The sequence below is a fragment of the Ursus arctos genome, unplaced genomic scaffold (genome assembly GCF_023065955.2).
Source record: "Ursus arctos isolate Adak ecotype North America unplaced genomic scaffold, UrsArc2.0 scaffold_2, whole genome shotgun sequence".
NCBI classification, from domain to species: Eukaryota; Metazoa; Chordata; class Mammalia; order Carnivora; family Ursidae; genus Ursus; species Ursus arctos.
Genome location: NW_026622874.1, coordinates 87,614,018 through 87,639,257, shown reverse-complemented (window position 1 = coordinate 87,639,257; position 25,240 = coordinate 87,614,018). Strand labels below are relative to the sequence as shown.

At 51.0% G+C, this 25,240-nt stretch overlaps 3 protein-coding genes across 7 annotated transcripts in view; 1 reads left to right on the top strand and 2 right to left on the bottom strand.

The window, feature by feature from the left end:
• The window catches only part of SEZ6L2 (seizure related 6 homolog like 2), an 18,822-nt gene extending 11,160 nt beyond the window's left edge, over positions 1 to 7,662 (bottom strand). The window contains exons 1-5 of one of the 2 annotated variants that reach the window (XM_026515757.4): positions 6,766 to 7,662; positions 5,681 to 5,812; positions 4,712 to 5,011; positions 4,201 to 4,340; positions 3,726 to 3,927 (exon numbers count right to left, since the gene is read on the bottom strand). In XM_026515757.4, coding sequence (XP_026371542.1) covers positions 3,726 to 3,927; positions 4,201 to 4,340; positions 4,712 to 5,011; positions 5,681 to 5,812; positions 6,766 to 6,844 — 853 coding nt within the window. In that variant the 5' untranslated portion in view covers positions 6,845 to 7,662. The remainder of the gene's footprint in view (positions 1 to 3,725; positions 3,928 to 4,200; positions 4,341 to 4,711; positions 5,012 to 5,680; positions 5,813 to 6,765) is intronic. The other variant, XM_057314935.1, reaches the window with a different exon arrangement.
• The window catches only part of ASPHD1 (aspartate beta-hydroxylase domain containing 1), a 19,342-nt gene extending 7,166 nt beyond the window's left edge, over positions 1 to 12,176 (top strand). Inside the window, exons 1-3 of one of the 2 annotated variants that reach the window (XM_026515759.4) lie at positions 8,809 to 9,877; positions 11,133 to 11,246; positions 11,767 to 12,176. In XM_026515759.4, coding sequence (XP_026371544.1) covers positions 8,998 to 9,877; positions 11,133 to 11,246; positions 11,767 to 11,876 — 1,104 coding nt within the window. In that variant the 5' untranslated portion in view covers positions 8,809 to 8,997 and the 3' untranslated portion in view covers positions 11,877 to 12,176. Of the gene's footprint in view, positions 1 to 8,808; positions 9,878 to 11,132; positions 11,247 to 11,766 lie in introns of those variants that run through there. The other variant, XR_006411379.3, reaches the window with a different exon arrangement.
• KCTD13 (potassium channel tetramerization domain containing 13) lies at positions 8,274 to 25,240 on the bottom strand. 3 transcript variants are annotated; one of them, XM_048224764.2, is made up of 6 exons: positions 24,807 to 25,217; positions 23,325 to 23,494; positions 15,730 to 15,819; positions 15,591 to 15,643; positions 14,702 to 14,897; positions 8,274 to 10,363 (listed from the first exon to the last, which is right to left on the bottom strand). In XM_048224764.2, the coding sequence occupies exons 1-6, from the start codon at positions 25,048 to 25,050 to the stop codon at positions 10,319 to 10,321; spliced, it is 798 nt and encodes a 265-aa protein (XP_048080721.1). In that variant the 5' UTR covers positions 25,051 to 25,217; the 3' UTR covers positions 8,274 to 10,318. The 3 variants fall into 3 exon arrangements, with proteins under 3 accessions (XP_048080721.1, XP_026371545.1, XP_044246083.1); XM_026515760.4 differs by lacking the exon at positions 8,274 to 10,363 and adding an exon at positions 12,172 to 12,971 and having other exon boundaries at positions 24,807 to 25,240; XM_044390148.3 differs by lacking the exon at positions 8,274 to 10,363 and having other exon boundaries at positions 12,172 to 14,897; positions 24,807 to 25,230.

Here is a 25,240-nt window from a genome sequence, read left to right as displayed (position 1 = left end):
TTTCTCCCCTCTGCGCACTCACGCTCTCTTCCACTGAGGTGCGTGGTGGGAGTAGACCCTCTGCTTTCATCCAGACGTACCACATGAAACTCCTGTAGGAACTCTGGCTATCTTGTCATTGCAGACCTTAATATTCAGTGCACCCTCAGTGAACCCCCCAGGGAAGGCCAAGTGCTGGGAAGAGCTTTGCTTTCCTTAAGGAAATGGTTTCTCTTCTCCTCTCTTGCAGTGAGAACTGAGTGATCTCTCTTTTTGTGCTGGCTGCCAAGAAGCTCAGAACCAGATTCAGGCTTGTCCCTAGCAACGACGGCTTGTCCGTCCACATTCTGGTTTTTTTCATCTTTAATAAGCACTTCCTGGTACCAATTTCCTTCTTATTTTATTTAATTTTGCTGTGTTCTTTTTTGAAAGCCTCCTGAAATTCTTGTGGAATCACAGGAGATAAATAAATAGAAAGTGACTTGGGGTGGGGGGCACCTGGCTGGCTTAGGCGGAAGAGCGTGGGACTCTTGATCTTGGGGTCATGTGTTTGAGCCCCATGTTGGGTGTAGAGATGACTTAAATAAGTAAACTGGAAAAGGATAGGAAGGCGGGAAGGAAGGAAGGAAGGGAAGAAGGGAGGAAGAAGGAAGGGAGGGAGGGAGGGACTTGGCAGTAGACAGTGGATTCTAAATTTGGTCCTGACACAGTTCTGTGTGTCTGTTTCAGACTGGGCAGATTTCACCAAGAAGGGCTTCCTGGAGAGGGTGCACCAAAGCTGGGTCTCTGCAGGAGGGGCAGGCTCTGGGTAGCCATGCTTGGGAGGTACCAGCTTGCCTGGGTCTTTGCTTTTGCTGACTCTCCAGCCCTGAGTGATTCTGTCAGAGACCTGGTCTCCCTACTTCAAATTCAACAAGCATTTCCTTGGCTGGGCACTAGCGCAGAGAGGTGAAAAAGAACCAGGCCTTGCCCTTTGGGAGTCCGCAGTCTAATGAGATAAACCCCGAAAGCTTCTAGAACACAGTGGTTAAATAAATATTAGCCTCTTGATGGCTCTCCACGACCGACGGAATCAAGCCCAAATGCTTTGGATTGACATTCAAGCCCCTTCCACTGCTGTGTCCAGCCCAACACCTACAGCTTCAGCTCTCAGCACCCGCAGCCCACACGGCCTACACAATGTAGTTTTGTGACTTCATATTTTTCCACATCATTTCCCCTACCTGCAAAGCCTTTTTCCCTCTCTTTCTCATCTTTCAAGGAGTAACTTAAGTACCACCTCTTCCAGGAAGTCTTCCTGACCCCTCCCCTTTCCCACAGAGTTAGTTTCTTTCTTGCCTCCACACCTGCACATGCATAATTTTATCATCACATGCACTGCTGTCTACCGTCATGGTGAGACTGAACCAGGCCTTATTTATTTAGTCTCCCAAAAGCCTAGCCTAAGTGACCAATCCATGCAGCCCAGAGGTGGTAGGCAATAGTACAACAGAGCCCTGGATTAAGAGACGGGCAGACCTGACTTCCAGTTCTAGTTCCACGACTTATTCGCTGTGTGACCTTGGGCAGGTGATGCCACCTCGAGGGCCTGTCACCTGTAAATAGCAGTAATAAGTCCTATCATTGACAACTGGCCTTCCAGTTAAAGGAAAGGAACACGCAGACCGCCTCACACATTGAAAGTGCTCAGAAAATCTTAAGCACTTGCCCCTCAGTCTCGATGAATGAGTGACTGGGAGTCAGGGCTGAGGATGGGCCTTCCAACTCTGCAGTGTACTTGCGGGGGGCTGACCATCCGTACAGCCTTTCTTCCTCTCAGAGGTGGCGTGGCCAACAGCCACCATCAGGGGTGCTGCGAGAAGCACATATACGAAGAGTTGGCGCCAGGGTTTTGTAAATGGGAACATTTGCTGGGCGTGGGGTGAGCAGTGATGGAGCCTTTGGCCTTTCAGAGAAGCTAATGAGGCCACTCTGGACCAGAGGCCCCAGCTAGGGCAGACTGGGGAGGGCTTAAACAGGGCCTGGGTCCCAAAGGTGCCTGGAGAAGCCGCAAAGCAGGGAAGACCGAGGCAGGTAATGAAGGCCAATTTATGCAATAGCCCTGCTTCCCCAAATGTTCCACTTTGTCTAAAGAGTCCTATTTTCAGTGCCCTAGGGAAGTGGCTGCTTAAGGGAGCCAGCAGGGAGCCATTTTGTAACATTGGAAGTCCAGCCATCGGCCCTAGGCCCTCAGGAATGCCTTTGCTCCCTGCCGATCTGACCGCCAGTTACGTGGTCCCCAACTCACTGGCCCCTCCACGAATAGGTCTCTCCACCTTGTGCACATGAGTGTCTGGGGCCCAAGCAGAGGCCTCAGGAGAAACTGGAAAGGGTGTGAGGCAGGGATACGGGTTGTGTGTGTCCTGAAAAGGCCCACAAGGGATCTGGGGTCAGCTGCACACAAGAGGCAGGCAAGGCCATGAGGTGATGTGAAGGGGACAATGGCCCAAAACACAGCTCCCTCACTGTTTCTGAGGAGCACAGGAAGGGACTTTGGAGATGGCAGCAGTGTCTGGAATGGCACAGTGGGCCAGGCCCCTGGCCTCACACACATATGTATGCTAGCGCATACACTTGCACTGTGGGAAGGTTCCCGTACACACAGGTGAGTACGGATGTGCACCTGTGTGTAGGTTGTCTGTGGGCGGTGCTCATGAATGCAGTCGTGCATGGATACAATCCCCTCCCACACCCCCCAAAGTCAGCGGATCTTTCTAGGTCACAAATCTGAGGCTGTCACTATCTTGCTTAAAACATTTCAAAATGTCTCCACGTCCCTTGCAGGATAAAGCAGTCTGTACTTCTTACTGAAGCTGATGAGACCTTTCATGATCTGAATCCAACCTACCTCCTAGGCTGGTCTCTTGTAGCCTGCTTCTCTCCCACCACTTTCTGGGCTTTTCTGTGGCAGTGACTGATATTTCTGAGCTCTCGCTGTGTACCAGACACTATTTTAAGCACTTGACATGTATTATTAGTTAATTTGGTCTTCCTAATCATACCATGAGCCAAGTATTATGATCTCCATTTTTCAGATGAGACAGTGGGGCACAGAAAGGTTAAGTAACTCACCCCAGGTCACACAGCTAGGACAATTCTATCTTCCATGCTGAATTACTTCAACTCCTCAAGGGGGTCATGCTTTTCCATCCAGCTGGACGGATCCATTCCTTCCTTTTTCTCCCCCTCCCACCCTTCCCCTAGTAGCATATCTTTTGGGTCCCAGCTTTGTTACCTCCTCCAAGAAGGTGTCCCTATATTCCTTAGGAGAAATTTAGGTCCCTTTGAAATTTGTTCCTTCTGCCTGTGTTTCCTTCATCATTGGGATATAGGTCCTTATCTCATTGAATTATAATCATCCTGATTACTTGCCCATCTCCTTACCTAGATTCTGAGTTCTTTGAAGACTTATATCTGGCTTGTTCCTTCCTCTCTCCAAGGACAACACAGGGCCGGTATGAAATGGGTGCTCAATAAACCTTTGTCGAGTGAATGGAGGAACTGCCACCCGGATGTGTGCACACCCAGACACAGGTCTGTGAGTGTATGAAATAAGTGTGTCTAGATCTCCTCTGAGGGCTCTGCCCCCCAGGGTCCTAGTCAGGATGAAAAGCCCCTGACATCTCCTTGTGCTTAGAAGCCTCCCAGGGATGTCCCTTGTGCCCAGTGTGGCCCCTGCCCTTCCACCAGCTCCCCAGATTCCTCACCCTGATAGTGGATCCTGAAGCCACCGCCCCTTGGAACCCGTGGGCTCTGGAAGTGCAGGAGCAGCCGGTTGGTTGGACTCCGAAGGACCTGTCCTTCTCCCAGCATGGAGGAGTTAGCCAGGAGTCGGGGAGCCAAGCCCGGGGACCCCCCACCAGCCAGCACCAGGAGTTCCTCCTCCCGAGAGAGGTTCAGCGTCTGCACCTAAAGAAGCCAGACCCAGACACCCCCCCGACCCAGGGCGAGTCAGGCAGGGTGGGTGACCCCTAAGTCTCCCACCGTCTGCCTTCCTTTCCCCTGTCTGTGGCAGCCCAGATACAACCGTGACTGGCCAGATTATAGAACTCCAGGAGAGTCTTTGAGATCCTCAGAAAACAGGCGCATCTGAGTCAGAAAAGTTTCTCTGGTTCCCAGGCCAGATCTGTGCACACACATGGGCCCAGAGGAAAGGGCTTGGGGGCTTCAAAGTCCAGTTACCTGGATCTCAATGCCATAGCCAGGGTAGACGTGAATGCTGTATGTGCAGTCCAGGAGGCCCGTGGTGCGGCTGGCCGCGCTCCCCAAGTCTGGAGACTCCACGTGCCCTTCACCCTCAGAGATGTTGTTATTACACAGAACTAAAGGGACACAAGTGGCCGAAATTGAGTGAATCCCTGTGTTCTTGCCCTCCCAGCCAAGCAACTCTAGGAGCCTTCACCTGTCTTGTCCCCAGCACCCCTCCCCATCTTTATCTGCTGCTCCCTCTCCCTCCCATGCCCACAACTCCCTTCCCCAGTTGTAATAAAGATAAAACACGTGGGACGGTGCTGGTACCCAGCAAGGGTAGACACATGCCAGCCTTCGTTATTATTGAGCTTTAGCCCTTCTCCCATCTGTACCCAGACTCCTTCTTCCCCGCGTTTCCAGCAGCCTCTCTCCCTGCATCCCACCCTCCTCTCCCGCATTCATGCTCCTGCACACTGTCCCCATTCCCATTCAAACGCCTCACCTGGGCTGGTCACCGTGGTGGTAACAGTTGTCGTGGTGATGATGGTGGTCGTGGTCTCCTCCTCTCCTCCCTCAGGCACGAGGGGCGGGCCTGGGGAGGCGGGGCCAGGAAGGGGCGGGGCCGTAGTTCCCGGGGGCGGGGTCAGCAGCTCTGGTGCGGTGGGGCCTGCCCCCCTGCCCCCTTCAGGGGTTACAGCTGTTGTCAGAGGCCCTGTCCCTGGCTCAGTGGCCCGTGGCAGGGAGGGCGCTGCAAGAGTCTGGCCGGCTGGAGGGGTGGCTAGTGTGGGGTCTGGATCAGATCCTGGGACAGTGCAAGGGAAGTCAGGGTGCAGAAGGAGCAAATTGGTGGGCCATGGGTGGGGAACAGCAGGGCTGCGGGAAACTGGGGGCTCCCCCACTGAACCCAAAAGACCTCCCCCACAAGGTGCAGGCCCCCCACCTCTCCCTTCCGCACCCGAACTCTGCACCTTCTCCCAAGGCTTCCACAGCCTGACTTCCCCACCCCTCCCTCTCCACCTCTCTACCCAGACCCTTCCGCTCTTGGACAGTCTCCTTGAGCCTCTCCATGCTTCCCGTTCAGACCCAGCTCCCTTTCTGCACTCCCCTTTCCCCCTCCTCTTCCTCTCTTTTGCTCTCTCTGGAACTCTTCTTCTCTGTTTAGTATTCTTATGGCTCTCTAATCGTATGATTCTAAATCTGCTACTCTCTTCATTTCTCTTTCTTTCTGTCTCTCTCTCCCATTCCTTACACTCTGGTTCTCTGAGTTTCCATCTGTCTCTCTGATGGTCTGTTTTTCTGTCTGGCTCTGGCTTCTGATCATTTGGTCTCAATTGCCCTGGTTCTCTGTCTATGCTGTTCTGACTCTCTCTAACCATCCCTCTCTGAGTGTCACTGGCTTGGATCCCCATTTCCCCGAGCTAATGTCCCTCCCTCTTTCTCTGTGTCACTCCTGCCACTCTGGGAGCCTCACCCGGCAGGTAGCCCATCTCTGGACCCCTCCTCAGCAGGGCCCCATGGAGCAGCTCAGCCAAAGCCTCAGAGGCTACTGTGGGGGCCTCACTTCCAGGCTCTGGCAGTACCTCTTCTTCCTTCAGGGGCAGACCTAGGAGATGAAGTTGTGTGAGCCCTTCCACTGCCCCACACTCCTTCCTTCTCCAGAAAGATCTTTTCCAGAGCTCTTCCTCCCCCCTCAGTCAGCTGGGCCTGCAGGAGCTCAGAGGGTCCCAGACTGGGCTGAGAGCCAAGATTGGAGGAGGGGCTCCCAGCTGCCCCTCGCACTCCTACACTTCCTCCTCCCCCCCCCCAACCCGCCCCCGGCTGGGCCTTCACTGAGCATCTTGGCTCTTATGAACCCTGGACAGCGCCCGCAGAGTGGAGCGGGGCCACAGTGCTACCTTCCTTTTCCCCTCAATGGTGCTCTTCCCCCAACGCTGGAGCTCTGCGGAGGGTCTGGTAGCACCTCCCAGCCCTTGCTTCCGCAATGCCCAGCTTTCTCTCTGGGTTTCTATCTCTGCAGTGTGGTTCTCTATCTCTCTCTCTCTCTCTCTCTCTCTCTCTCTCTCTCTCTCTCTCTCTCCTCTCTCTCATTCTCTGCAGTCTCTGCCTGCTTCCCTGGAGTCTGGTGAGGGGTCAGAATAGAGGACTGAATATCTGGGCTCTGAGCACTGCCTCTGTTCATCTGCCTTTGTCCATACGTCCAAGAACATTTGCGTGTGCAGTGCCTGGCATCTCTCCCAGCACCTCCATCTCCCACCCAGGTACCCTGCATGCTTCTGCCGCCTCCGCAGACATCCCCCCAACTTCCCCAGCCCTTCTTCCTGGATTTAACCCCTGAGATGCTGGTAAAAGCTCCCCTCATTCATTTCACCACCTTCTCAGTATTGGGGGTTAGGGCTCCAGGTACAAGCCAGAAAGCCCTGACTTGCCCCTTCCCTGTCAGCTGTACCCCTCCCCTCCCCCAGAAGCTCAGAAAGCCCAGGATGTTCAGAGAAAGGATGGTAGAGGACCCAGCTGGGGACCGTCCCAGGGCCTACCCCCACGCTCCCACGTCCTTACCCTGAATCCAGGGACAGCTCAGCAGAATTAGGAACAGCAGCTGGGGAGGCGGCGGGTGCTGGGCCCTGGGAGTCCCCATGGCGACTCACACCGATTTCTCTCCTCTGCGCCTCTCCTAAATAATCTAGCTGTCACCTTTCCTCCGTCTCCTTTTATCTTTCCCTTTAATTTTCTTCCTTCCTTCCTTTCTTTTTTTTTCCTGCTAGCCTTTAGCAAGGAAGAAAATTTCTCTGCCTCTTGGGATGGAGGGGCAGAATTGGGCTGGGGGTCGCCTGGATCCCACTCCTCCTTGCCCAATCTCCTCTGTCCTCTGCTATCGGTTCTGTGGAAGAGGGGGCGCGGCTCCGGCTGCAGGGGGTGGGACCGAGAAAGCCGAAGGGGCTGGGTCGCCTGGGTTACCCTCTCGCTCGCTCGGGCGCCTGGGTCCAGCGAGCTAGCTGGATCCCAAGCTGGGGGAGTGGGGAGAGGCAAGACAGCTTCTGGGGGTCTGGGGTGGGGTCGAGGATCGGGAGGGTTCCTACTGTGCTCTAGCGGGGCTTGGTGGGGAGGGGAGGGGGTTGCGGAACCTGGAGAGCCGAGGCTCGGGCACTGGAGCTGCGGGAGGGAGAAGCTGAGAAAGGTGTCGAGCCCACGTCAGATCCTGGGGACGGGCGAAGGGAGGGGCCTGGGATTTATTTGGGGGCGACGGGGGTGGGGAGGGAGAAGGAGGAAGTGCAGATGGAGGAAGGAGGGACCACATGAGCCAGACCGTAATCCTCACTCCCGCGGCCCCTAGGGGAGGCAAAGGAAACTCTGGTCCTAGCTGTAATTACAACCCCTTCCCCCAGCCTTTCCAGCACATCTGGAATCTAAATCTCCTCTTCCCAGGGTGCCGAGGGGCGGCACAGCTGGGTTCACGCTTGCTCAGCTCCCCTATATGCCCCCTGCCCACATCCAGATACTTCCCCCCTCCCCACGGGACTTCCCTTTCCCTTTTACAGCTCATGTGAAATGGGCTTTCCCCTCCTCCAGGAGAATGGCAAATTTCCACGTTTATGAGAAGTCAAAGGGGCGACAGGCCAAGATCTGGGGAGGAGAGACCCCTTCTCTTACATACATGACCCCGGCCAGCTGCCAGGCAGCTTCAACTTTTTTTTTTTTTTTTTTTCCTCCTGACCTCCTTCACAACGCCTCTGGGCGCCCTTTTCAGCACCACCAGCTAGCGGACAGCTCTTCTCGGCCCCGCCGGAGCGGCCCGGCCCCCGACGCCGCGGGCGATTGGCTGAAGCCGCCCTCACTATCAATCAGGCTCCCAGAGATGGGGGGCTGGCTCTAGTGGAGGCGGAGGGGGGAGGGGAGTCACAGGCCAACTGGTCAAGGGCTCAGCAGACCTACGGATGGGCCGCAGTGTCCCTGTCCTCAGTCCGCGAGCGCCGGCCCTGTCCATCAGTCTACGCGCTCGCCCCGCCCCTTGTCTTGCCACGCCCCTCCCTCAGCCCCCGCCCCTTCTTTTCGCAATGCGGGGCGGCTGGAGCTTGGCACAGTGCCCCCTGCGCCCCACGTGGCGCCCCGTCGGGGCGGGGAGGGGAGACAAATCCGGAGACGACCCCCCCCTCCCGGCTGAGATGCGACTGCCACTGGGTGGGGGCGGGGGTAGCTAAGCTGAGATGACTGTGGGGAGGGGTGACGTCAGGGTGAGTGGGAGCCAAGGAAGGAACGAGTAGGAGAGAGGGAGGGAGGGGTAGAGGGAGAGAGGGAGACAGAGAGAGACGGGGAAAGAGAAAGAGACAGAGACAGAGAGAGGAGACCCGCGGGTCGGGTCGAGTGAGAAGCGAGGGCAGAAGGGGACAAGGGGTTGGAAGGAGAGAGAGAAGCCGCTGCGGAGGACAACTGGTTGCGGGCTCCCAGGGCTGCGGGTCCAGGTGGGGTAGGAACTGCTGTCCGGGGAAGCTAGAAGGAAGGGAGGGAGAGCTAAAAGAGGGGCGGGGAGGAGAGGGAGGAGAGAAGAAAGGAGAGGGGAGACAGAGAGGGTGGGGAAAGGAGAGGCTGAAGGAGAGAAACTGCCGGAAGGAGAAAGGAGAGGGGGTGGGGGGAAAGGAAGAGGAGAGAGTTGAAGGAGAAAGAAGAGGTAGAAGGGGAGAGCAATAGAAGGAAAGAAAGAGAAAGGAGGACTGGGAGGTTCTTGAAGGAGGTGAGAAAGAGGGAGATAGAAGGTGAAGAGAAGACCTCAGGAGAGAGAATCAAGAGTGGGAAATGTGGAGGGGAAACAGCCCAGGGGGTAACCCGGGAGCAGCCACAGAGGGAACCGGTGGAGAACTGGGAGGACAGGGAAACTGGGGTCTGGAAGATGCCCCAGGCCTCCTGGCCAGGGCCTCTCTGCCCATCATGCCTGTGTGGCCATCACCCTTGGCCTCCTCAGCCCTCACCCTGCTCCTTGGAGCCCTCACTTCCCTTTTCCTCTGGTACTGTTACCGCCTGGGCTCCCAAGACACGCAGGCTCTAGGCGCTGGGAGTCAGGCTGGGGGTGTTGGTGGAGGGCCTAGGGGATGCTCTGAGAAGGGCAGGCCAAGCCCAGGGAGCTCTGGGGAGCCTGGGGACGGACCCAGGGCAGAAGGCCTAGTGAGCCGTCGCCTGCGGGCCTATGCCAGGCGCTACTCCTGGGCTGGCATGGGTAGGGTGAGGCGGGCAGCTCAAGGTGGCCCAGGCCCTGGGGGAGGGCCAGGGGTCCTGGGCATTCAGCGCCCAGGCCTGCTTTTTTTGCCAGACCTGCCCTCAGCCCCCTTCGTGCCACGGGATGCCCAGCGGCATGACGTGGAGCTCCTGGAGAGCAGCTTCCCTGCCATTTTGCGGGACTTTGGGGCTGTGAGTTGGGACTTCTCAGGGACTACTCCTCTGCCTCGGGGCTGGTCCCCACCCCTGGCCCCTGGGTGCTACCAGCTCCTGCTGTACCAAGCAGGCCGGTGCCAACCCAGCAACTGCCGCCGGTGCCCAGGGGCCTATCGGGCACTGAGGGGGCTGCGGAGCTTTATGAGTGCCAACACCTTCGGCAATGCTGGCTTTTCTGTCCTCCTGCCTGGGGCCCGGCTTGAGGGTCGCTGTGGGCCCACCAATGCCCGGGTCAGATGCCATCTGGGTAAGTAGATGCTGCCTACAGACAACTTCCTTGCCTCCATGATTCCTCCTCCAGACTTTCCGCTCTGCTCCTGTCTACACTGTGCTTCTGATCATGCCTCTCTTCTCAGAAATCTTCCCTGACTCCCTGTTGCCCACAGCAGCATTTCCTAACCTTCAGTGACCTGTCAACCATCTTCATAAGCTTTGCCATTGTCATTTACCATCTGGACTATGCTTCTTGGTACTGATTCCCCTTACATTTTGTTTCACTCGTCTGTTTAAAAGGAATCTTTATAGAACAATGATAATCAGTATTACTTGCACTAGATAGAAAGTACTCATAAAAAAACAAACTAAAAAAAAAAAAAAGCTTTAAATATTCTAGCTAAATACTCCAGTCTGAGACTGAAGCCTACCCTCTCTTCCTTTAGAAGGGAGCGGTATTAGTGGGGTGTTAAAGCTATGGTAGCACCAACCTGAGATTCCCTTCTTCATTTTCTGAAGACTGAGAGAAAATGGAAAAGGAAACAATTTTGTTATTTAATGCAGTGTTATTTAAAACCTTGTGTGGCCTAAAATAACTTCCTGTGCCACTAATTTGATGTGTCCTCCATTTCAAAGCACACTGGCCTCAGGATCAAGTCCAGATTCTTTCTCTCCTTATTTCCCACCTGTTCCCTTCCTCCCCTTCCCTCCCACCATGCATCAGATCAGGAGAGCCTTCTGGCTGATCCTGGCAGATGCCACACTCATGCGATCCTCAGTCCAGAATGTCTTTCCCCTTATCACCTATTACCTCCTGGAAAACTCCTACTCAGCCTTCAGGGCTCCCACTTTCAAGTGCCACACCTGCTCTGGGAGGTCTTCCTATTCCCCATCATTTGAGTTGGCTGCTCAGTTTCCTCACAACACTTTACTCTGTTGTGGTCCTTGAGCCTAAATGGATCCATTAGTTTTATACTAATGAGGGCCGAGCATACAGTAAGTAGGTTCTTGAGCTAAACTGACAGAAGCCCAAGAAGAGATGCCGCTTCCTCCAGGAAGCCTTCCCTTTCCTTTGGAACAAGTAAATTGTGCTTTGCACTGCCTTTCCCCTATCTCCCAGCACTTCTTTCATCCGGTACTGTATTGCAATTACATGTGGGACACCTTCCAGAGAGCAAGGAGGGACACCATGTGGGGCGTTTTAAGACCCTCAAACTGCTTTTTGACTGAATGGGGTGGGCCCCTTTGATGGAGGCAGGGGTGTTGGATGCCTGGGTCTCTTTCCACAGGCCTGAAGATTCCTCCCGGCTGTGAGCTGGTGGTCGGGGGCGAGCCCCAGTGCTGGGCTGAGGGGCACTGTCTACTGGTGGATGACTCCTTCCTGCACACAGTGGCTCATAATGGTAATGGGCTCCCGTTCTGCTAGGAGGAATGAGAGACTGAGTGAAGGGGAATAGATTAGAGGCTGCAGAATCAAGCCCAACTGGCTCCCTGTCCTAGCACTACCATTTTCCAGCTGCATGACCTTGAACAAGTCATAGAACTTTCCCCAACACCTGTGAAGTGGGGCAATCACCTTCTTTATAGGTGACTGCAGGGATTAAATGAGGTCACGGAGGTGCACAGCAAAGTGGTTAACAAGACCCTGGGCCTGAACCACCCGGGTTCCTGTCCGACTAGCTGTGTGAACTTGGGCAAATTAATCAATCTCTTTGTGCCTCAGTTACTTCGTATAAAATGGGAATAATCGTTGTACTGACTTGCAGTTTGTTTTGATGATTAAGAGTTAACATCTATAAGGGGTTAGAACAGAGCCTGGCACTTAATTACAAAGTGTTAGCTGTTATGAGTATATGGTGGGTGCTCTGGCAGGTAAGTAGTTAATGTCAGTCCCTCTCTTGTCTCCATCCCCATGTGCCCTAGGCTCCCCCGAAGATGGGCCTCGAGTGGTCTTCATCGTGGACCTTTGGCACCCCAATGTGGCCGGAGCCGAGCGCCAGGCCCTTGACTTTGTCTTCGCACCAGACCCTTGAAGACATCTGGGCTGGAGAGGTGCTGCACTCAGGGATAGCTTGAGTGGTAGCCAGGACCTCCTCTCCGCTGCAGGGGGTGGGGTGGGGCTGAGGGTGGGAACTGGCCAGCCTACACTGAAATACAGATTTTAAGTCCTCTCCTAACTCCTGACTACCTTCTTCCAGCTACCAGCCCAGTTAAAGGCTTGGGGCAGGTGCTCCTGTCCTCTCCTAGCCAACTAGCCAAGTACCTCCTTAACACAAGCCATCTCCTTGACCCTCTGCCCCGGAGCCAGCACCAGACCCTCAACTCAACTTTATTCCAATAATTTAATAGAAAATTAAAATAAATAATATGAAATAGGTTGAGAAGATGGCTGAGCTGGTGCAAGCCCAGGCCAGCCTAGTACAAAGTTAAAGGGGTAGGGGGACTGGTGGGGGAAGGAGGAGGGAGGGAAAGTACGCTGCACAATGGTGGGGAGGCGGCTCAGAACATGGTGGGTGTCAGTAAGGGCTGGCTTGACACTTTGGCATGTATGATGTACTAAAAAAAGAGAGAGAGAAAGAGAAAAAGGGAATTCTAAATCATTCTAAACCAGCTGGTGTGGGAAGATAGCAGGACAAGGATGGGATGAGGCAACAAATGCAGGTCTTCTGAAGGGTTCTGACTGATGGAAGGGGCTGGAACGTACCGTGCTGTTAGCAGGGAGGTGGGAATGAACGGAAGAGGGCTATAGTGAACTGTACCATGCAACGAAGGGACAGAAGGTGGACCCACGACTTGGCCAGCAAAGCCGGGGCAAAGGTCTGGGAAGGGGAGGGAAAGAGAGAGGAACTGCGTTCCAGTGGCAGGAGGAAAACAGAAAGAAATGTCAAAGGTCAGTCCTTGAAGACAATCTGTTGGCCATGAGGACGCTCATCGTGCGTGATGTGGCGCCGGACATGGATCCTGCGGACACGGTGCTCTCGGTTCTCCTCATCCTCCCCTCGGCCTGCCCCACCACCTCCGGCTGCACCCCCTGTGGCCTCCAGGAGGGCTGGGTCTGGGCCCCGGGGAGTCTCGTAGATCAGGATGTTCAAGGTCTCCTCAAAGATCCGGGCCTCTGGGAATTCCACCTGCAAAAGGCCAGCAAGCCCCAGCTCCTACCCTCTGATGCAGGTACACAGACAGCCCCCGCCGCAGCCGATCCCACACCGGCATACCCCCTGGCCTTCGCAAGCACACGTTCTTTGGCCTGGACTAGCTCTCCTCTTGGCAAATTCTTTACTCAGCGAAGTCATACTTATCCTTCAGCTCTGAAGTCAGGCAAGTTACTTGTTTTCTCTCCTTTGCTGCCAAGTCTCTTGGTATGTTCTTTCATTTGACAAATACTTACTGAGTGACAGCACCATGCCAGGTGTTGTTCTAGGCACTGGGAATACAGCAGTGAACCAAACGAAGTTCCTGTCTGCAGGAAGCTTACATTCTACGGGAGGACCCGGACATACATGTAATCAAATATCAACTCAGATGGTGATGTTACAGGAAAAAATACAGCAGGAAAAAGGGGGTAGGGAGGGTCATAGCCACGAATGTTACAACTTCAGAGAGGGCGTTCAGAGGAGGCCTCGTTGAAAGGGTAACACTCAACCAACAGTCAGAGAATGGGGTAAGGAGCCAGGTGGGTAAGTAGAGAAAGGGCAACAGCAAGGTTAACAGCCTCGAAGCAGGTGCGCACTTAGTACAGTATTTGAAGACCAGCAGGAGGGAGGCAGAGTGGAGAGAGAGTAGAAAGGGGTGAAGTGAGGAGGTGTTGGAGAGGGACAGAGGAGGTGTCGTGTGGCCTGGAGGACAGAGCTAACGTAACTCTTAACAAGCTGCATTGTCATTACTGGTTTATCTTCCTGTCTTCCTAGTTCCAGTGGAAACTTCTTGGAAGTTGGGTCATTCATTCATTCATGCATGCATTCAATAAATGCTTCCTAGCTTCCACTGCGTGATAAGCGCCTGTCTACTGCTAGAGAGACAGGAAGAGAAGCTAGAGCCCTGCCCTCAACGAGCTAACCCCTTGCTGCTGCTGTGACACCCTCCTGCCTGCTGCAGACTAAGAAGGAAGTATGACCCACTTTGGGGTTGGGAGGGGTTGAAAGGTCATGAGCAAAGGTGTCCCAAAGAAAGCTGTGCTTAGCTTGTGTCTTAAAGACTCAGCACAAGTTCATCAGGCAGATGGGGATGGGGAAAAGTACAAGAAGAGGGACCAGAGTGTGCAAAGGTGGGGAGGTATGAAATAGCACTGGGGGCTCAGAGACGTGTGTATCTGAGGCACTTCCCTCATATCAAGGTCAGAAGGGAGCAGATGGCACAACCGAGGGGTGGTGCTTTACTGGGCCTTTCATTCACCTGGATTCCAGGCCTGGTGCCTCGTGCAGAGGAGGTGCTCAAGAAGTATCTGCTGATGACTGCCGTGTGAATGACGCAGGACTTACAAACTCAGTGTGTTCTAAGAGACCCATGTGTTCTACAGTCCTGAGGTTTTAAGAATCTATTTTGGGCCACGGACCCTTCGGACATTCTAAGAAATATGGTCCTTTTATATGGAGAAACGTGTACACATTCCCGAACCAACATACCACTTCAAGTCTGCCTTGAGACCCAAATGGGCTGCGTGAAGAATCCCACTGTAATCCAACACCCTCATTTCATGGAGGAACAGAGACCCCCAGGAGGAAGGTAACTTGCCCAAGGTTACATGAGACCCCAGAACTTGGAACTGCACCTCCTGACTCCCAGGACTTGCCGCTGGCCGGGGTCCTGGGGCTGCCCACCACCACAGCCCTCCCTGACCAGGGCCTGAACCCCTTCTGACCTTGGTCTGCTTCTTCTCCGTGGCATAGACAATGGAGGTGCAGCACACCTCGGCGATTTTGCGGCCCTGCCCGTAGAAGGACCAGCAGCAGATCTCGTCCCCCAGGACATCCTTGAGGAAAAGCAGCCGCCCGTGGAAGCGCAGGGCCAGTTTGTCAAACAGCTCAATGTTCTTAAGGAGGTTGTCATCTGAAGTGCTGAGGACCAGGGGGCCAGGAGGCCTTAGCACCCTGGCTTCCTTCCCTCTGGTCTTGTCGTCCTGTCCGCCCCCCCCCCCCCCCCCCCCCCCGCACAGGGGCCCCACCTACCCTGCACTCAGGTCCTGGCGCCCAGCAGGGAACTTCCTCCGCCCCCCAGAGTCAGGTTAAGCTGGCCTCAGTCAAGCAGCAGCATTTGCCAAGCGAATCCCAGCACAGTAGAGGGGCTACCCGCACAGGCGGGGGGGGGGGGGGGGGGGGGCAGGGCGGCTGGTGTCTTCACCTAAAGTCCTAGCTTGAACCAAGTGACACCAGGCAAGTTTCTTCACCTCTTGGTGCCTCAGTTCCCTCATCTGTCAAATGGAGATAGTACTACCTCGAACAACCGTGAGGATTATGGGAGTTAAGGTGTGGAGCGCGAAAGCAACGTCTGTTGTGGAAATGCCCTTCGTAATGCTACCCACTCTCATCTAATCCTTGCCGGAACGGTTTGCAGGTCAGCCCACTGAACCTCCGGGGTGAAAAGGACCTGGCCAAAGCACTCGGGGCTGGACTCTGCATCCTGACGGGCATTCTGTCCCTCTGAGCAGCCCCGGCCCCCTCACCCTGGGTGGGCTCACCCAGGACCCCATCATCGGGACTGTGCCTGAGCCCGCCCCCTCCCCAGGGCGCCTCCCCACCCCGGGCCGTCACCTGGTGTAGGAGTACTTGTTGTTACTGCGGTTGTGCAGGAGCTTCACCACGGGCTGTGGGGGAGAGCATGGACAAGGGTGGGGGTCAGGCTGCAGGGAGAGGCCCCCCGCCTCCACCCTCCAGGGCTCAGGGGCCTCACCTTGGAGGTGCTGGCCAGGAGCTGCTGCTCCTCCCGGGGAGATGTCACCGTGGGGATGAGGCACAGCGGGGACAGGTTCTCCCTTTTTTGCTGGAGAAGAAGCGCAAGGTGGTTAACAGCACAACCAGAGGTCACTCACTCCCCCACTTAAAAGCCGTCCAAAGCTGCTTGCTGCCTTTGGGGGAAAATCCAGACTCAGTGGTCCACAGAGCTCTGCGGGATCCAATCTGTCTGATCTTGTCTCCACCACTCTCCCTGGCTTGCTGGGCTTCAGCCTCACCCACGGCCTGTTCCTTGTGCCCACCCGGCCCTTTGCTGTTCCCACTGCCTGGAATGGTCGACACTGCTGTGTGCTCGGCTGGCCCCTTCATGCCATTCAGATAACTCAAAACAGTACCCCTCAGAGAGTGCTGGTCCGTCTCCTAAAGCTCCCTGACTAAAACAGCCTCGTCTACCTCCTTTACACGTTAGCAGCTCATTCTTCACAGCACTGAGTTCCTCACATTTTCTCGTATGTTTACTTCTGATCTGTCTCTTCTCACCTAGGGAGTGCCTAGTATACAGTGGATGCTCAGAGTCTGTTAATAAATGAACCTGGTTGGGTGGGATGAGGTCTGAGGCAGAACCAGATACATGGGCTTCTTTCCTCTTTTCTGTCTTCCAGAATCTTTATGCCAAAACCCCTTTCACCTCTCTCAACCAGATCTTTTTCTCAACCAGAAATACCAGATTTTTTTTTTTTTTTTTTTTTTTTTTTGAGAAACTCATAAGACCTTTCTAACATTAGGGACACCTGGGTGGCTCAGTCAGTTAAGCATCTGCCTTCAGCTCAGGTCACGATCCCAGGGTCCTGTGATAGGGTCCTGTATTGGCTTCTTGCTCAGCAGGGAGCCTGCTTCTCCCTCTGCCTGCTGATCCCCCTGCTTGTGTGCGCACTCTCTCTCTCTGACAAATAAATAAATAAATAAATAAATAAATACATAAAATCTTAAAAAAAAAAAAAAGACCTTTTCTAACATTAATATGGGAGAATAAAAGTCTATTATTACTTAGGTCAATTTTTAAAAAGAACCAAGAGGAAGGACTGATGCTATCCTGTATTAAGATATCCTATAAGGCCATACTAATGAAAACAGTGTGGTTTTGGTTTTGGGGAACACACACAAAACCAATGGAACACAAAAGAGAGTTTGAAAGCAGGCTGATGTATATGTGAGAACTGATATTTATAAAGGGGACACCACATATCAGTGGGGTAAGTATGGAGTGTGTATTGGTTATTGCTGTGTAATAAACTATCCCCAAGCTTACCAGCTTAAAGCAACAATAAATATTTATTATCTCAGTTTCTGTGGGTTAGGAATTCAGGAGTGCCCTAGCTGGGTCGTTTTGGCATAGGGGTCTGTCTTGACGTTGTAGCCAAGTCAGCCAGTGCTGCAGGAATCTGAAGGCATGCCTGGGTCTGGAGGATTTGTGTCTGAGAAAGCTTATTCACATGGCTGGCAAGTTCATGCTGGCTATCTGCAGGAAACATCCGACTCCGGTCATCTGGACCTCTCCATTGGGTTGCTTGAGTGTCCTCGCAACATGGCAGCTGGCTTCTCCAGAGCAAATAATCCGAGAAAGCAAGGTGGAGGCTTCCATGTCTTTTATGACCTGGTTTTGTCAGCCCTGTTCCGTGTGAAAGGGGACTACACGAAAGAATGAATACTAGGGAGTAAGAATCATTGGGGACTGCCTTGGAGGCTGGCTCCACAGGCCACCTTCTGGCCCCTTTGCTTCAAATCCTTCCCATTGAAAAGCATACTCACCCCCTTCCAAAATCCCCAAAGTCTCATCCCATTACAGCATCAGCTTAAAGTACAGAATCCCGTCACCTAAATCAGTCCAGGTGGGGATGAGGCTCCATGGGTGTAGTTCCTTAACTCTAGCTCCTTACGTACATTTCTTCTTGATCTGAAGACCTGTGAACTAAAGACCCAAATTCTCTCTCCCATATACCTCCCATATACGCAGTGGTGGAACAGGCACTAGGATAATCAGGGGGGGACTCTTGTTCAAATGTTTGGGGGGAGGTAGGTGGCATACAATAGTCACTGCTTCACAGAAAATTCTGCAATCTAGCATCTCTGATGCCTACTCTTGCCAGAAATGATTTTTCACGCTCTTGCCTCTGCCCTGAATCATCCTTCCTTTTCCATGAAAGACAGTCCTTGCTTGCAGCTCCATGGTTTCCTGACTGTAGAGCTTTGGGGGCCCAAAAGCCTCTTCTCTTGAACAGTCTCTGTCATTTTGCTCCAAGCTGGCAGTGTTTCTGCCAATGTAATTCTTGTAAAATCTTTGTGAGACATGCTCTCCTCTACTTTGGGTATGTGCTGAGACTGCTGAGGGGCACCACCCTCCAGCTTCTTAGAAGCACTATTGTTTGATCAACAGTGCTCCGAGGCATCTTCTGGGATATTTCTGAAGTCTTAACAAAGACTTTTACAATCACATCCTCGGCTTCATCTTTAGACTATGTTTTACTGAGAATGCCCTGTATTTGATCTTTGCTAGAAAACCATTTGTGAGTTGTAACATCATGTGTTATCTGGAAAGGCTGGGACTTCTCAAACCCAGTAATTCCTGCCTCCTTGTTTGTTTTCCCTCTTGCTTACCCTCTCCTCTTCTATTTTACTATCAGCAACAAGAAACCCGGTGGCCCCTTCAACATTCTTTCTGGAAACCTCTTTAGCTACATCACCCAGTTCATGAGGTACATTTTCTACTTTCTACATTACTGTAGGAGACAGTGTTGCCAAAATCCTGCTTCTACATGACAATGGTTCCCTTTGCACCGGTTTCCAGTAACATCCCCACCCCCACCCCCGCCACCCCGTAGCCTCCTCTGAGGTCATTGGGCTTCCACGAACAGACCCTTTGAAACTCTTCAGGCTTTTATTAACATTCTCCTCAAAGTCCTGCCAACTGGTGCCCATTTCCCAGTTCTAAAGCCACTCCTATGTTTTAGGCTTTTGTTACCCCAGAACCCTACTCTGTTATCCTTTGCTGGGTAACAAACTACTACAAATTTAGCAGCTTAAAACAATAAACATTTATTATCACATATAGTTTCGTGAGTTGGGAACCTGAGCTTGGTTAGTTGGGTGGTCTGAACCAGGGTCTCTCATGAAGTTGGGAGTCCAGATGTTGTCCTGGGCTGTAGTTATCTGGAGACTTGACTGGGCCTAGAGAATCTGCTTGAGATAGTTCATCCATATGGCTGGGAGTCTGTGCTGGCTATTGACAGGGGGCTTCCGTCCCTCACCAAGTAAACTCTCCCTTGGGCTGATTGGGTATCTTCATGCGGCAGCTGGTTTCCCCCAGAGTGATCCCAGACAGAGGCAAAAACTGCAATGTCTTTCATGACCTAGCTTTGGAAGTCACACAGTATCACTTCCGCAGTATCCTACTGGTTACATAGGTTAGCTCTATTCAGTGTGGGAGGGGACTATACAAGAGCCTGAATGAGGAGGAAGCAAGAATTGCTGGTGGCTATCTTGGACACTGGCTACCACAGAATGTTTAGTAGATAGCACTGGAAAAACTAGCTCACTCTCTGGAGGACAAAAAAAATCTTTAAATCCCTTCATAATTCACATTTATACCAGTGACTTCCATTTAGATTAAAAGACCCATATATGAAAGATAAAACTATCAAGCTAATAAAAGATGTAGACAGAATGGAAAAAAAACCTTTTTAAACAAGACTCTACAAGGATATACCATTAAGAAAAAAAAAAAGAAAAAAAAGAGGAACTTGACATTAAAATCAAGATTTTCTCCAGTTGACAATGGAAACTGTGACTTTATACATAATCCCAGGTAATAACGCTGAAGGAATGACAATTATAATTACTCTACAACCCTAATGAAATTATTGATTCAGGTAAGGATTCTCAATTGGTGTGTGGTTGATAGGGAACTGCCACTCACACAGTGCCTAAACAACACCACACAAATTACTTTATGACTGGCAACAAGGAAGTGTACTATAACGGAGGATCCAATCATCATCACCTGAATCTAGGGGCCAATTCTGAGCATTACTAATGATGGGTCATATTAGCAATATTATGGATCTCTCAATACAACACAACATGAAATACGTAAAAGTACCTAAAATGTATTCTAATTAAAATGTTTAGTATCAAGCCTTTAAATCTACTGTTGGGGCGCCTGGCTGGCTCAGCTGGAAGAGCATGTGACTCCTGATCTTAGGGTTGTGAGTTTGAGCCCCACGTTGGGTGCAGAGATTACTAAAACAAACAAACAAACAAACAAACTTAAAAAAAAAAATCTACTGTCTCATTTACAGAAAACTCAGAACAGGGTATAGTACCAAACCAAATGACACCATAAGGAAACAATCAGGCAAATTTCGAAAGTGGGTCATTGTGCAGGACAGTTGGTGGTCTCTTTTAACAAGTCAGCCATGAGCAAAAAAGGGATGGTTTGGGGTTGGAAGAGATTTAAAGAACATAATAACCAGATGTAATGCAAGGATCTAGACTGGGTCCTGGTTTAGATGAAGCAGTTATAAAAGATGTTTCTGGAACAAATGCAGAAATTTGTGTATACTCTGGATGTTAGATAAGAAGAAATTTTATTGACACAGAAAGATGGCAATTATTAACAAATAAAAAAAAGCAAATTACAAAACAGCACATATAGCACGATCATATATATTTTGGCAAATACGCAAACACACACACACACACACACACACACACACACACATACACACACACACAGAGACCTGGAAGGATATTTGGAGCTTTTATTTTTTTGATTATCTGTGTTTTCTAAATTTCTACAATACATATATATACTGCTTTGGAAATAAGTGGCTATTTATAATAAAAAAATCAAGGATTTCTATTCAACAAAAGACGCCACAGACAGGTGACATTTTAAGAGAAAATGTTGGCGACAACTAAAACTGACTAGAAATTATCTGAAACAGACTTTCTCAACTAGGATTCCTCACCTGACTCTCAAAATCCAACAAATAAATAACGTGAGTACTTATTTTCTCAACTTTTCCGAGGATGGTAGGCAAATAGTACCATTCTAGAGGCATATGAGTAAAGTAAATTTATTGTGTACAATACATGCTTTAGGGTTTAATTCTCCCTAGGAACTAAACTGAAATATGCAAGGATCTTCTACAAAGCAACAAGAAAAAGATAGGAAACTCAGTAGAAAATCTGGTAAAGAATATGAATAGGCAATTCACAGAAGGGGAAACCACAAAAGCAAGTAAGCACATGAAAAGATGCTCAATCTCATTAGTAATTAGAGGCATGCAAATTAAAATGAGATCACTCTATACTAATCAGATTGGCAAAATTACAACACTGGCTGATGCCACGTGTTGCTGAGAATATGCAGAAATGGGATCCCTTACGTACTGCTGATCAAGACTATAAAGTGCTACGTCATTCTGGAGAGTAATCTGATGATACTTGCTGAAATTCATTTGTATGTGTTCTGGGCCCCTGCAATTCCACTCCCAGCTACAAACATGAGAAACCCTGGCCTATGATCCACAAGGGCACATGTATAAGGATGTTGATGGTGGCAGGTGGCACCGTTTTGCAGAAGGATGGTGGAGGCAATCTAGGTCTCCAACCTCAGGGGAAGGTATAAATAAAACATGGTGAACACACGCCATAGATTCTTGTGCAGTTGTTAGAAGCAAAGAACTAAATGTACAGACAGCAGATCTTGAAAGAAGTGAATTAAGAAACAGAACACACAATCCATAGCTCAATGCCATTTATGGAAATTTAAAACGAGTACATATACAAAACGAAGCTTTTAGCTTTTCAAGGGTACAAACATAATCCACGTATATGTATCAAAACATTAGAATTGGAGGGGTACCTATGGGTAAAAGGGAAGTGGGCAAAGGGCTGGGAATTAAGGGGAAAAATAAAAAGAGAAAAGACTTGTAGAGAACAATGATGATTAAGCACCACACACTGAGGAGTATGATGAATTCAATTCTCTATACCTGAATCTTAAAAACCAAAACCAAAACCCCCAACTGAATAAGCAAACTCTGAGTGGGGTGAGGATGGGAACGGTATCAGGGAAACCTGGAAAGGAGGCAACCGGAACAGAGGAAAAAGCACCGCGCCTGGGAGTCAGATAACCTGGGGCTGAATCCGAGCTCTGCGGCTTACTGGCTGGCTCTTTGACCTTGGATGCATCCCCAACCTCCTGCCTATGTATCGAGCAGGAGTACAAGATGTACACACAAGCAGACAGCAGAATCACTCCCAACGCACAGTGGGTGTGAGGTAACACTGGATAAATGTACAACTACAGAGCAGGAACCCACTTTCAAGATCATCTAGTTCAATGGTTTTCCAACTGCAAGTGGTGACCCACTGATGGGTCCTGAAATAAGTTTAATGAGTCCCAAAGAGCATTCAAAAGAAAGAAAACAATATAGCACTGTGTATTTCACTAAATGTATCATTTTATAAAACTCTTACTTAAGTTATACATATGTGAGTATAAGATGCATTTTTTTCCTATGGGATGCAGTTTGAAAAACATGGATATTGCCCAAAGGAACTCTATACTTGTATTTCAAGAACCAATAAGTATTCACCAAGACAACAGAAAGTTGTTCATAGTTGCCACTTTTTAATATATAAAGGGCATCAAAAAAGAAACTCATAATCTCCTATTAATATTGTATCATAAAAGAAAGGACATTTTTAACATTGTAAAAATAGAACAGCATAAAGGGCTTTATGTAAAACTCATTACACTGTACCTATTTTTCTTGTTTCCCTATCTTTTGGAACAGGAGGACAGAACGCCAGAGGTAGGAAATGACTCAATCAAGGTCACTCAGTCAGCTGTGGTAGAGGGGACACTTAACCCACAGGTCCTGGCTGTGCTTTCTAAGCTCTGCTCCTCAGAACATTAAGAGATCCACAGAAGAGAAGCCCAGAAGTTGGGGCTGTGGAATCCCCAACCTGTTTTATTGGGAGCAGCTCCGCTTCTAAGATTTCATTGCTAAAAAAAAAGTTAATAAAAAAAACCCAAACAAATGAAAACAAATAAACAAAAAACCTGGCTAGGAGTGGAATGCTGCCTCCCAGCACAGGACCAAAACACGGAGGTCATAATATTCTCATTTAAATTTAGATTTTTTCCCCCCTATGGCACAGGGAGTTATTTAAGATTTCTGAGCAGAGGGGAGAATAGATTTCGACTGTGTTTAAGGATCATCACTCGGGTGGTGGTATGATTGCCAGATTAGCCAGGGAGGAACAGCAAGGAGAGAGCAGTCATTTAACTACTGCAACAGTCCTGGCATGAGGCGGTGAGGGAGGTCCTTCTTGAGGCAGCAAGGATACACAGGAAGGCACCCCCGAATCTTCTGCGGTCATGGCTAGTCACAGCTAGGCCACAGGCAGCCTCTCCAGACAGTACCCCACATGCCTCCCCTCTATTTTTTAATGTCCCAGTATCTAACTGCTTGGGCAGCTCTCCATAGACATGGGCATAGGGTGGGACCCAGGGCCCCTCACCTGCAATGCTAGTTGGCAGTCTTCAATCAGGCCCTGTACCAGGTAGTAGCGTGCTTCGCCTAGTAGCTCCCCCAGTTCTCTGGTACTCTCAGGCAGTGGCACAGACCCATCCCGCAGGTAGTTGAGGATTGTACCAAAGTGGCGGCCGCTCCGGTCAATCAGCACCCAACCTGGTGGAATGGAGAGAGGCAGGAGGAAGAATGGCTTTGCAGGGGGCCCTGGAGCTACTAAATTTTTATCAAAAACAGATTCCAAAGCTACAAGTCTGAATACTGATCTGTCTCAAACCTCTGCCATCTCCAAGAAAATCCCTTTAAAGCATATCCAGTGAGTTCTCCCATAGACACTTTTTAACACTCGTAGACACAGAGAACTAATTCCCTTCCTAATCTGTTCTACATTGAAAAAAGTTCCCACCATGAGAAAATTACAGATTACCTTATCAACAAACTCTAAACTTTTGTATTAATTCTGACCATCCTATTTAATTAAAATATCTACCCCACCCTCCAGTTCACTACCATTTTAACCTTTATATTATTCACAGAACTTATTACTATCTGCAATTACATGTATTTTTTGTATGTGTATTTGCTTATTATTTTCCTCCTGCCCCTATAAAAAAAGTGAAGTCCCTAAGACTAACCTTGTCTGATTCATTTACCAAAGTATCTCTGGCACTAACCGGCACTTTACAAATACTTGAATAAATAAGTAAATTCTTCAACTTCATATATTTAAAGACCGAACTCCACCACCCAAATTTTAATTTTCTTGCTCTTACAATCCTTGTTATACCGTCTCTGAATACCTTCCCCCACCCTCACAAAAACTTTACAGTTCCACCTGGGCATCTGCGTCCCAACCTTGAATGCAACACTCCACGAACGGTAGGTTCACCTGCCAAAGAGAACTGTCCACCCTCCTCTCTGGTGTCCATGGCAAACCCCAAAACAGACTTTTCCTACAATCTGCATTTACAGATGGATCCCTAGAACGTACGGGAACCTGTGCTAGAGGGACACAGAGACAGACAACTCCTCCAGGCTGCTAGTTAGCAGTGCTGAGGTAGAGAGGCAAACATTAAGGCTGGGCAGTTGGAAGGAACATGAAGGTTGCCTGGAAGGGTGCTGCTGACAGCAGGGCTGGTTCCCAAGTCGTCTGAGCTGAGGAATAACGGGTGGGAGAACTGGAGGGGCCTGGTAATAAAAATTCTGAAGTGACATGTTGAATTACTTACCAGAGCGCCTGTTGGAGGGGGGCGTGTGATGTTCCATAAATGCTGATTATTGCTCGGGGTAAAGGACTGAGAGAGGAGGGGGATTATGAATGAGAAAGGAGCGATGAGACGGGACTCGGGGCTGGAGGGAGGTGAAATGAGCTGACTGGACGGTTGAGAAGGGGTAGGGGAGACTGGGCGAGGGAAGGCGGACGCGGATCTGGAGGATGGAGGAGCACACAGGTGAGGGTGGCGCGGCATACCTCCCGCGTCGGTGAGCACCTCCGCTCGACCGCTGAACATGGCCTTGAGCATGGTGTCCTGTCCCGTGAGGGTGCGCAGCGTGGTGTAGTGCAGCGAGCCGCCCACGTTCAGCTTCACGTACTTGCTGCTCGGGGTCAGTGGCTTCAGACCGTAAGCGGCGGAGCCAGGTTCGAGACCCGAGGGCTTAGGAGCTTCGAGGGACGGGGCCTCGGCCATCGCGGGGCCCGAGGCCTCGGCCGACATACCAGGGAGTGGCGGCGGACGGCGATCCTAGGCTCTCTCCGCGCCCTCCGGCGGCTCCCAAAGAGCCCGAGACCCGAGCCCTCGGGCCAGACCGCCGGGCCCGCACGCCCACACGCCGCCGCTACTCAGCTGCACTGGCCCTCAGCCCCATCGCGCCGACGCCGCCCGGAAGCCGGGGCCGAGCAGCTGC